The sequence below is a fragment of the Myotis davidii genome, unplaced genomic scaffold (genome assembly GCF_000327345.1).
Source record: "Myotis davidii unplaced genomic scaffold, ASM32734v1 scaffold660, whole genome shotgun sequence".
In the NCBI taxonomy this organism is placed as follows: Eukaryota; Metazoa; Chordata; class Mammalia; order Chiroptera; family Vespertilionidae; genus Myotis; species Myotis davidii.
In genome coordinates this window covers 896,955-909,553 of record NW_006292337.1, presented here as the reverse complement: position 1 = coordinate 909,553, position 12,599 = coordinate 896,955, and the positions used below count along the sequence as shown (strand labels likewise).

The 12,599-nt window shown below is 42.7% G+C and overlaps 1 protein-coding gene across 3 annotated transcripts in view; it reads right to left on the bottom strand.

Annotated features, from left to right (window-relative positions):
• Positions 1-12,599, bottom strand: part of FRMD4A (FERM domain containing 4A) — a 337,605-nt gene that overhangs the window by 154,120 nt on the left and 170,886 nt on the right. For all 3 annotated transcript variants that reach the window (XM_006765734.2, XM_006765735.2, XM_006765739.2), the window contains exon 3: positions 11,927-12,021. In XM_006765734.2, coding sequence (XP_006765797.1) covers positions 11,927-12,021 — 95 coding nt within the window. The remainder of the gene's footprint in view (positions 1-11,926; positions 12,022-12,599) is intronic.

The window sequence follows — 12,599 nt, the reverse complement described above, 5'->3', positions numbered from 1 at the left end:
GCCACATTATCTTTCATAGCTCAAAACTTGAACAATCTAGATGTTTATCAACAAGAGGAATGTATAAACAAATTATGATATAATTATGTAATAGAATACTATGCAGCAATAAAGACTGCTGATCTACACAGCAACATATATGAATCTCAAAATAATTATGCTGAGTAAAAGAAACCAGACTAAAAAAAGAGTACAAATTCTGTAATTCCATTTATAAGTAGCTCTAGAAAGTGCAAATTAATCTACAATGACAGAAAGCATTGTGGTTGCCTGGGAGGGAGTGAGAAGGAAGGGTTGGAGGACATAAAGAAAAGTTTAGGAGAGTGATGGATTATGTTCATTATCTTGATGGGGGGGGGTTATTGGTGCATATATGTGTCAAAACTTATCAAATTTTATACTTTAATATGTAACATTTTTGCATGTCAGTTGTACCTCATTATAGCTATTTTAAACAGTGAACCACAGACACTTGATATACAAATGGAGCAACTTGTGCATTCCTTTCTTCCTCCACTCTCTCCATCTCTTCTTTTCATTAATGTCAACTGACCACCTTCTCTGACAAAGGGTCTGGAGAGGAAGCAGGGAGCAAAATAAACATGATCCCTTTTCCCCTCGAGCTTATATGCTTGTACAGAGGCACTCAACCACTATTTCCACAATTAATTACATACTAACTAATAGTATTAGGACTATGACTTATGAGGACATGTAAGGATCTGATCTAGTTTGGGGGTCTGAGAAGCACTCCTGGTGTTTGAGTGAGATTTGAAGAATGAAAAGAGTTAACTCAGCAAAGAGGAAGGGGAATCACTTTCTAAGCAGAAGGACCAGCATATGCAAAGGCCCTGAGGTGGCATGTGAGGAGGAAGGGGTAAGGCTGGAGAGAGGCAGAGACCAGCACCTGGGGCCTTGGAGGCCACGGTGAGGACGTTGGTCTTTGAAGAGTGAGGTAGAGCCGTGTTACAAGTATGTGCAGAAAAATCTACCCATTTTTTTCTCCTCTCCTCACCCAACCTCAGTCCAGCATCCTGGAGCCCTATAATCACGGTTACTTAGTAAACTCAGGTTGAACAGACACAACTGATTGTACAAAAACCCTTCAGGTGCCCTGTACTATGTGACTCCGATGTTTAGAGTGCACAGACATATGTGGAAGGCAGGCACTTATTCTGTGGAGGATGAGAAGCAAAAGCTGTCTGCATTGCCCTAATACAATGTTTGCTCCATCAAGCACATGCTGGCCTCCAAAAAATGAAAGAAAACACGGTAGGAGCTCCCGTCTCTATTTTAAAAATTCATTTAAACTGTATCTTTTACACACACAAAATAAATCTCTCTTTCACTTCAGCCCACACCTGTGGCCTAGGGATGATGTTTGGATTTGCTCTTTTCCCCTTCTTTTGAGAATCTCCATCTAGAAATAGATTTTTTTCTATAAACTTTTTTTTTCATTTTTGGTTACTCTTCTCTGAATATAGTAAGGGTGAAAAATAACAGGAAAAACATTTTTTAAGCTCTGGCTGGTGTGGTGCAATGGTTGGAGTGTCAGCCCAAGCACCAAAGGGTTGCAGGTTCGATTCCCAGTCCAGGGCACATACTTGGGTTGCAGGTTCAATCCTTGGCTCTGGTCAGGGTATGTGGAGGAGGCAACCAATTGATGTGTCTCTCTCACATCAATGTTTCTCTCTCCCTCTCATATCTTTCCCGCTTTCTCTCTCTATCCTTCCCTCCTTCCTTTCCACTCTCTCTAAAAAGCAACAGAAAAAAAAATATCCGCTGGTGAGGATTAACAAAAAAAAACTTTTTAAAGTAAAATGACTGAACTAACTTCTTCCAGAAATGGATAAATTCCCAGCCAACTAGAATACAGACCTGGAAAGAGAAGGCAGGAGTGCCAATTTCGTTTCTGGTAATACTGAAAATAGTGACCTCTGTGCCTTAGCTCATGTTGTTCCCTCTGCCTAGAATGCCCTTCCTCTCCTTAATCACCCAGCGAAGTCTGACCCATCCTTCTAGACCTAGCTCTCCTGTGCCTCCTCCAGAAAGTCTTCCCTGATGTGCCCCCGACACACACACCTGCCTGGGACAGGACTCTCACAGCACCCACCCTGGGCACATCTCTGCTGCAGCATTTCCCACAGTCCATAGAACTTACTCTGTGTATGCATTCTTTTCCCCCAATAGTTTTTTACATCTGAAAAATAAAGCAAAATGTACCTCATAAAGTAAAAGTGTTTTTGATCAACTAACAGGGGCGGGGAACCGTTGTTCTGCCAAGGGCCATTTGGATATTTATATCATTCTCGGGACATACAAGATTATCAACATAAAAATTAGCCTGCTTATATTTGGTCAAACATTTAATTAACTCATCCCTAATGCCTTGGCAGGGCCAGACCAAATGATTTCGCAGGCTTTACACGGCCCACAGGCCAGACATTCCCCACCCCTGAACTAGAAGGTGTTAAGACAAATGTGAGACCTAATTATTGGGGAATAAGAAGCTCCAGCCACTCCTTTCCTGCCTCTGAAAATGTCCCAAACCTCCCAGGACCTTCTCCGTGTGCCCAGCGTCCTGCACACACGCCACACGCACACTCTGCACGAAGACTTTGATCACGCTGTTGCTCATAATTGGAACAGTCTCTCCATCCTTTTATCTGAACGATAGCCATTGTTTGAGGCTGAGCTCAGTATAGACCTTTAGTGAAGTCTGCCTTGATTGCCTAAGTCTGGGCTTTCTTTCAAACTTCTCAAGAGCTCCTGGTTTGTGTCGTCTGCAAGGCATTTATAGCACAGTCGTGTACAATTAGTTATTTTAAAAAATATGATCTCTCTCCAGATATGTCGTAAGTTTTCAACATTAAAAAAAAAAAATCCCAGAACCTAGCACAAGACCTGGCAAATAGTAGCTGCTCAAAGGCCCTTGCTCTTCGATTGGATGACTACCTCCAAAAGCGATGGATCTGTGCCCAGACCTTAATTTATAAAGGGGACTGAGTGACCACATGCAGAGGTCAATGCCCTGGAAGGTAAAACTGAATCTTACTCACAGTTACCCTAGAATGAGAGGCACACCAAGCTGGGCATGGCCATGAGGGGAAGCGCCAGGGCTGGTCCTGAGGCAGGAGAGGAGTGAGGAGGCATAGGCAGAGCCTTTACTGGGGTTTTCATGGATGTCAAGACAAGGGGAAACCGCTCAGAGTGGCTAGTTTGAATAACTCTGGCAGCCTTAGGGGTATAGGGCTGTCCTGGCTCTCTGGTCCCTGGCCCTGGGTCAGTGATGGCGAACCTTTTGAGCTCGGCGTGTCAGCATTTTGAAAAACCCTAACTTAACTCTGGTGCCGTGTCACGTATAGAAATTTTTTTATATTTGCAACCATAGTAAAACAAAGACTTATATTTTTGATATTTATTTTATATACTTAAATGCCATTTAACAAAGAAAAATCAACCAAAAAAAAATGAGTTCGTGTGTCACCTCTAACACGCGTGTCATAGGTTCGCCATCACTGCCCTGGTTGATTTGGGGCAGGGGAACTATTGGCTTGTGTGTGAGACCTAGATAGAGGGAGTGGTTCTGAGTATGGGCTCTGGACAGCAGGAGAGATGTGAGCAGCTTCCACTGTGGGTTTGGCTCTGCAATTAATGGGTGCTAAATAAATACAGAATCTAAGAAAACACATAAAAGCAACCCATCCAATGGCCACATAGATTTAAATGCATTCTTTTGCCTGTCAATGATTCTTGATAAACGGTCTGAGGGAAAGAACCTTTCCATGATGCTCAAGAGATAAGTCCTGCTCCCACCCCAGGGGCACAACATGCCTCACTACAAGGGCGGCTGGGAATTCCACGTGGCCTCGAGGGGCACAGTTCACTTGCTGAAGAACCTCAAAGTGGGGACATCTGCATGAGGGGACACTGAGACAGGTACCACTCTGTTGGGTTTGCTGCTGGCCTTTCTTCTTCATCCATGTTCACAGAGGCCAAATGGAGGGCTGGATTCCCTCTCTGGGTAATTTTACCCCCATACTAAACTTTTAAAAAGGATGACATTTGAGCAATGGATTTATTTAACTGGCAATTCCTTTCTCCCCAGCATAGATTGGCTTATCATTTATCAAACAATAAACTGATTAGAAAATAGGAAAATGGTCAGCAAGCAGAGAGAACAAGGAGGCCAGAATCACCCCTAAAAGGAATAAGGAAATAAATTTCCTTTCTCCACTCCCTTATTTGAACTCCTCAAGCCCAGTTCTGCAGGGTCAGCATGATGCGAATACCCACAGGGCTCTGGTATCCATGAGGAGGGGGCTTCCTCACATCTGGAGTCCTGGGGTCCTGAGGCAGAAGGAAGTCAGCTCCCTTCATTTCATGTAACCAAGAATCTCTCCACTGAAGGGGCAAGTGACTCATCCAAGGGCCCTTATGAGAACTGCCCAATATTTGGGCAAAAGCTAAAAGATGGATTAAAAAGCAAACTGGAAACCCTAGCTCTGAAACCACCACTTCTGGCTGCAATCAGACTTGTTAAAATGTTTCTGCTCATTGTATGGGGTTCAAAGTCATATTTCCTACACCCAGTGGCATCGAGCATTCCTCGCGGTCCAGGACCTTTTCTTTCCTATGTGGTACCTCACAGTTCTGACATCAAGTTTCTTTCTCAAATTTTTTAAAAATTTAAGTCAAGGTGGACCAGGGTGGAACAAAGAGGTAAAAGAAGCATAGAAGCATTTTCTCAATGCAGTTTAACTAGGTAAGAGATGCCGGATAGCTTGGTTTTCATTATTCTTATTGATTTTTCATTTGAGAATGCACATCAGGACATTGCTAATAACAAAGCACAAACATAAAAATTGCTCCAGCAGACACTTGGTATTTGTTATTGTTTGACTGATAACTATCATTAAAGCTGCATAAGATAACACTCATTTGGTTTATGGTGGCAATAGGTCAAACTGTTGGGTCACTAATAAATACACAATAGCTTCTGGGCAACAGAAATCGGAAGGATTTATTTAACAGATTGCTTTTAGCTTCTACGTATAATACAAATATATTTCTGGTTCAAGTGTTGGCACCTTCAATAGAGATGCTTTAAGGAGAGCTTTGTTGGGAGAGAGTTACTGGAGGGTGGAAGTGTATGGTAAGACTGAGCTGAGCATTCTTGGACCCCAGGGGAGTAGGATGCTCTGTGCCTTGTAGAGGTTCTCACTGCAGACAGCTGACCTCATATGGAATTATGGAAAGCCAAGGTAAAAGTACGAAATCCTTACAGATGCCCCTAGATGGAGAGGTGGGTGGTAACTCTTCAAATGAAACCATGATTGGCTTTTAGTGTTCTGACTCAGAAGTGCATGTTCTCATCAAGGACAGCTCAGGGTACTGATTTAGCTAGAAATCCTCAAATAGTGGTCTTCCAGTGTGGTGCACGAGTGTGTAAGTGTGCATGTGAGTTTGTGTGTGTGTGTGTGTGTGAGAGAGAGAGAGAGAGAGAGAGAGAGAGAGAGAGAGACCACCTGCACCAGACAGACGCACAGAGAAAGATTAAGATGAGTATATTGGGGAAACCAGATGACTAAAACTTGGGCTATGTGGTCCAACTGAGTTTATGGCCTTAATTTTTTTATTTATGGAGGATTTGTCTGCTCCAAGCCTTCTTTTATAGCACCTCCTACACTATATTTTATTTACCTCCTAAACTAAAAATACAAGCCACACAAAGGTCAAAAGTCTAGTTATTTCTGGTGCTGAACAGTGGACGCTAAATAATTATCTGTTAAGAAATGAATAGCTTCAAATCAAATGACGTTAGCTTCAAATATGCCCCATAGATCAATGTTATTGTCAGCCTGGGATGGCCATTCATGTAAAGACCCTGCTCCTGCCCTAAGTAAACAATCTTCAGTGAGAATTCATTCTGCTCTTCCTCATGCAGGATCTGAGCTCCACCCTGACACTTTCTTTAGGAAGAAGTCAAGAGAAAGCCCGGCTCCCTAAGGCCTTCTCGGATCGCCTGATTCTTTCTTTCTTTATTTTGGCAACACACAGAAAGAGTTCTGCTAAATCCCTTTCTGGTCACTAAATAGAAGGTAGGGGTGGGTGCCATCCATCTGCCAGTCTCCGAGGAGGCCATGCACGGTGAATGCCATGTTCCAGGAGCAGCTGTCACAACCCAGGTTAGAGGGGTAGCACTGATTCTCTCTGCAGTCATGTGGTTCAGGGCAGTTAATGAATGGAAATCTCAAACCTATTTCTAAATATTAGATTTCTTTCCCAGAGCTACATGTCATTGTTTCTTCCATGACTGGGAAACTGCTTTTTTACTTTATTTTTAAATGGCAGATAAGCTTGAGACCGGGAGAGCTTAGACACTGTTCAGATGGCTGGCCAGAGCTAGTCACAGTTCTAGCCAAGGACACACGAGGACTCAAGGACATTGCCCTTTTGTCCTGGCATTGCGTCGAGAGGCCAATTAATTAAGAAACACTGGACCTTAATTATCTGAATAAATCAGACTCCCCAAACAGTACTAATCAATGATTCAATTGATTAAAGCATTGCACGTTATCTTAAAAAAATCCCTAATTAGTGCTTAAACTAGGATTCTAGCTTTAGAATATCTCTAACCCCTCTAAAAATCTAAGCATAAGTTATTTTATGCATAAACTTTTGTGGAAGCAAGGGAATGTACCTTCTTACCAAATTTCAAAGGGGTCTGTGATTAAGTAAGAGTGTAAGAGCTTCCTTAATTGGCATGTGAAATTTCTTTACTTGGTATGTGAAAATACATTCTAATTGTACCTGGCTTTTAAAATGTGCAGTGATTGCTGATCAAGTTTCTTAACTTACTCCTTCAATTATCCAAATACTTCTTAAAGCTTTCATTACAAAGATACTCATTTACAGCATCTGACATACAATTCTCAAAATTTATGATAGGAGATTCAAATTAAAATATATTATTATAATCATTACTTCAACTTGGGGTGTGTTGGACTATTTCTGCTAAATGGTCTAAAAGTTGTTTAGTTATAGCTTTTTATGATGAGATTCTCTGTCAACAATTTCCTCTTAATTTTAAAAATTAAAAACTTGTGTATTTGCAAATGTCCAAACTGGCTAAATTGTATACATTAAATATGTGCATTTCTTTGTATGTCAATTATACCTCAATAAAGTTTTTTTTTAAAAAAAAACCAAATAGAGAAAACAAAATTATGATTGAGAATAAATCAGATAATTAAATATAGTGCTTTATTGATATAAATTATACAATCAGATCCATGAGCTCTGAAATTTTAAACACCTAACAATTTGGGTGCTGCAAAAGCATTGAAAATATTTCAAAAATAAAATGCAAAAATAGGGTTCCTTAAATGATGGATGCCAATGCTTAACAGGTGGAATTCCCAGCCACACTATTTGGACTGGTGGCTAAATACTAAAGCTGAACTTCTGAGTTGGTTCTCACAATGTTAGGTTTCCAGAGTCTGTCTAGAGTGGAGAGAGTCTATAACTTTCAGATCCCTGGCACGTGCCATTATTGGCCCCAAATATTCAAAGTTTGAGTGAAATCAGCTTTTCTTCTTGGATCTGGAGAGAGGAAACAGAGGTAATTTATTCCACCATTCCCCTCTCTCTGGAACTGGGGTTTTCATACTTGGAGGCATATCAGAAAAATCTTGCTGCTCAGTCCCCTTCCAGACCAATTAAATCACAATTTTGGAGGCAGGTCCCAGGCATTGGTATTTTATATAATGACCTAGGTGACTCCAATGTGCAGCAAAGGTTGAGAACCACAACTCCAGTAAAACAGAAATAATTTTTTTAGTATCAAATTAATATGAGGGTCTTCCTTTGTCTCAGAATGTTTTAAGGTGGCTGAAATGTCATTGTTTGCTTGTATCACCACAATTTAGATCATGTACAGGTAACCATCTCTGTCTCTCACAGCAGATTTATTCAAATTAAAAGAGGCTGCATATTATTGAATCTTAGAATAGAAAAGGGCATTCATGGGGAAACTGGTGACATTGGAATGAAGTCTATGGTTTAGTATCAATAATATAATTATATAATTCTAATATATAAAAGGCCAGGGGCCGTCACAACCGAAAAGACCGGATGGATGACCGACCAGCAGGCTGCATAGGGCAATGAAGCCATCAGGGGGGTTAGTGAGAGATGACCAAACAACTGAACAACAGGCTGCATAGGGCGACCAAGCCGACAGGGAGGTTAGTGCATGGCAGGGGAGTGATTAAGGGCTATCAGGCTCACAGGCAGAAGCAGTTAGAAGCAATCAGGCAGGCAGGCAGGTGAGCGGTTGGGAGCCAGCAGTCCCAGATTGTGAGAGGGATGTCCGACTGCTGTTTTAGGCCTAATCCCAGAGACCCGAGGGGTCCCGGATTAGAGAGGGTGCAGGCTGGGCTGAGGGGACCCCCGCCCCAGTGCACAAATTTCAAGCACTGGGCCTCTAGTGAAGTAATATTAAAATAGCTTGTAAAATATCAACACATTTGGGGATGCTGGGTGAAGGGTATGTGGAACTCTGTACTACTTTTGCAATTTTTCTGCAAATCTAATTATTTCAAAATATAAAGTTTAAAAATTAAATTTAGAAAAGAGAAGGAAAGGTGGAGTTAGTACTGATGCTACGACATTGTGGATTAACTAACAATATTAAATATCTGTGGACATAAAGTCTTGCACTGTGTTCTTGGATACTTTATTCATAAGCACAACTTATGGAGAAGAAAAAGCATAGATACACTTCCAGTTTCCTATCTGCATTCTGCTCTATCTATCTTCTCTCCAGCCCCAACTAGATCCTACAAATGTCATCAACAGCAGTTAATACTGAAAGACTCAGATATTCTACTCTAAGGAATTATAACGCTTGTGGTAATATCTTATACTTCTACAGCATTTTACAGCTTACAACACTTTGTGTTAGTCTTGCTTGATTTTGCATGAGGAAATAGGCAATACAAAGGATATACCATGGGCTGGAATAAAGAATGAAACTTCATCTGCATTTGATTATAAAATACAGAGTGTAAGCTCCTGCAGAAACCACACACGCACTCACACAGGCATGCACACACACACACAGTTCATGTCACAGTACATGTCCCAGTACAATGCACAATTTGAAAATACGGTTATTGAAAGATCTTATGTTAGTGTCCAGGGGCTGTCCTGTGTGGGAGAGGGCAGTGGGAAGAGCACCGACGTGGGTCCTGAAGCCCTAAGTCAGTGGTTCTCAACCTTGGCTGCACATTAGAACCACCTGGGAATCTTTTTAAAATCCTGATTTCTGGGCCTCGCCCTCTGGAAATTCTGTTTCTTCGTTACTAATGTTGTGGTCCCACCCCATCACAAAGAAACAGAATTTCCGGAGGACGAGGCCCAGAAATCAGGATTTTAAAAAGATTCCCAGGTGATTCTAATGTGCAGCCACGGTTGAGAACCACTGCTCTAGACTAAGTCACACCCACAGGCACAGCTTTCGTTCTTTCCTTTCTTACCAGGAAAAGGAGAAAAGTTCAAATTATCAAAGAGGCCACCAGCCAACGTCCCTTGGCCCCAGATGTTGTCAGGCCATGACTTTGTCCTGAGTCACAGCCGTCCCCTTTGTTTCTGTCTCCAGTCCTTAATTTCCTGGGGGCCCTGACACTCGCCGTTTCCCCCATGAGTCAGGTCCACCTGCCAGTTCTTTTTCAGGAACTGTCTGCAGCTGTTGCACTTTTCCACTGATCTGCTGGCCTCTGGCTGCTCCTGCAATTGCTGAAGAAACGCTCCCACCCAGACTTGAGTGAAGGGGTGGTGGTGACCACACTTTCTCTGTGCTGTGCCAGGAGATGGCTCATATCCTCTTCCTCACCAGCCCCCACAGAGCCCTCCATGGGCCAATTCCAATCCAGGGTGGGGGACACCTTCCTCCGGCCTGGCCTCACACACATGCACACACAAGCTTTCCTGGCCAACCCAGGGGACCAGGGCAGCCCAGACCTGGCACCACTCGATGGGTGAGTGGTCTGTGCTGCACGCCCCACTCTCCTTTCTGTGACGTGCGCCTGCTCTAGCCCATCCAGGAGAATGGCTTTCTACCTGCAGCCCACTCCTACAGGTGCCATTGGGCAGTGATGTGACATATTCAGCAGGCATAGTTCTCCCTCCTTAGCACAGCTGAACCTGCTCACTCTTAGATTCTTATTTATTCAAAAAGGAGGTCTCAGTGGGACTCATGTAGAGGTCATAGCATCTTTGAGAAGAGTAACGGTACTTGGGAAATGTAAATGATGGGATATAATTAATCGAAACTTCTGCGCTCCTTTTAATTAGTGACAAACGTATGAATACCAATTGGGGGGGTGGTTTACAGGAGAAAGGGTAGAAACACCTGAACTTTTGAAAGTAGCTGTTCTCAATGTGTGTTTTAAAGCATTTTTCCCACCACTAGGCTGGATCCTTCCCACCGCAGCCCTCCTTTCACAGTCGGCTTACTTGGCTCCACTCACAGGCACAGCGATCCTTCTAGACCAGGGCCACCACGCCTGCCTTCCTCTGGCCCAGTTCCTGAGAGGCTCAGGGCCAGGGCTGACCTGGTTCCCCCTGGCTTTCTTGAGGAAGATGCGACTGCTCCCGCTGCCTATACCCCGATCACCCCACCATCTGAACTGTTGCTAATTCAGAAGGCAACTGGATGTTCCAGTTTGCCCAAGACAGTGCCAATTTACACCACCTTTTGCTTCCAGGGTCTGGATTTGCGGTTCCCAGGCTCAGAGTATCCAGGTGCAGACATACCTGATCACCTCCCCTCCTCGCCACTATGGCTGCCTCCCGCCCTTGCTTCGAGCCCATCCTGCCTTGACGGCTCCATCTGGTCAATGGCTCATGGCCTCGCCTACACTGTCCTGTCCAGCCACCAACCCAACCCTGATCTATTGGTATTTTAGAGTATCATCTCTGTAATTCTAAAGATTTGCAGGAGTGTGTGTATATGTGTGTGTATACACTCAGAAGAAAGAAAAGCATTACACATTTGCTTAGAACACATTCTTACCTAGTAGTCTGTGCAGGTTTTTACCATATTCTTTTGGTAACAGTATATTAAGAAGGAAATTAGCCCGGCCTGTGCGGCTCAATGGTTGAGCGTCCACCCATGAACCAAGGTTCGATTCCCCGCCAGGGCACATCCCTGGATTGTGGACTCAATCGCCAGTAGGGGGCGTGCAGGAGGCAGCTGATCGATGTTTCTCTCTCATCATTGATGTTTCTATCTCTCTCCCTCTCCCCCCTCTTCCTGAAATAAAAACATATTTTTTAAAAAAGAAGAAAATTAAAATTTTAGTAAAGATTTCCTTACTTGTGTTGTAAAACACCTCTTTATAGAGCCAAACTGAAAGGTCTTTTAAGCAAATGTACTTTTCATCCGATGAGTGATTGAATTCCTGATTTTTATTTTCTCTATTTCAGCTTAGACAGTGAAACTGCACAGATACTTTTCATTTTGAATTTATCATCAAATTCACTTCCTGTTATTGTTATTCCAACACTGGAGAGAAAAGTTGACTTTCCAGAAGTTTTCATTTAACTTTAATAGAAAACAAACTCATACAAATCTACTTAAAACAAACAAACAAACAAAAAAGCATTTCAGTTCTGAACACAATCTGCAATTTGTTTATAGGAACTAGTTTACCTAATAATTTCACAATATGAGCAGCACCCTAATTACATCCTTTGGCCATTCCGGGCATGATCACAAGGCCTTTGAAATTCAAATGATGAACTTGGACTGAACCCTTACCACAGGACCCCGTGGCCTGCAGCTGAGCTCACTCTGACAGTTGGGACAGCTGTGATTTCCAGTTTCCTGTCAAGTTCGGAGGGCTCATGGGGCACTTACGTCTCATCTGTGAAGGCTATTCCAAAGTATTCCTTTTCCTTCAGATTGAAGTGAGATGCCACGAGGTCAAGCAGCTCCTTGGCCAAAAGCTTGGGCTGGAGGGAAAACAAAATGGAGACAGGGTAAGTGATGAGAGATTACATTTCCTAAAACAGGCAGTTTCTGATTTACATAATTTTTTTAAATGCAATGTCTCAAAGCCCTAGTACATCGATGCAAATGATTCTTATAAAACCCAAAGGAGTGGATAATGAAGGCACCACTGAGTAAACAGCCAGGTACAGATGGAGACCTTCTGCCTTGTTCCTAGTTTTTTCTACTACAAACGGCACTCGCTCATGGATAGGCTGTCAGCCCTGGGGCTCTCTGTCCCCACACAGGAGAACGTTTCACACTGAACAGGAAGATGCCTTACTTAAAAAAAACAAACATATATATAAGATAAATATACAAATTATATGTTTAACATATATCATATTTATATTTTTATAATATTTTTTAACATATATTTAATTATATTAATATTAATATAATGAATATATTCTATATTCTATAATATACTAGAGGCTTGAAAATTCGTGCATAGGGAGGGTCCCTAGTCCTGGCCAGAGATCAGGGCCAATCTGTGGGGCGACTGGCGGGGCGGCTGGGGGGGGGGGGGGGCACACGCGGG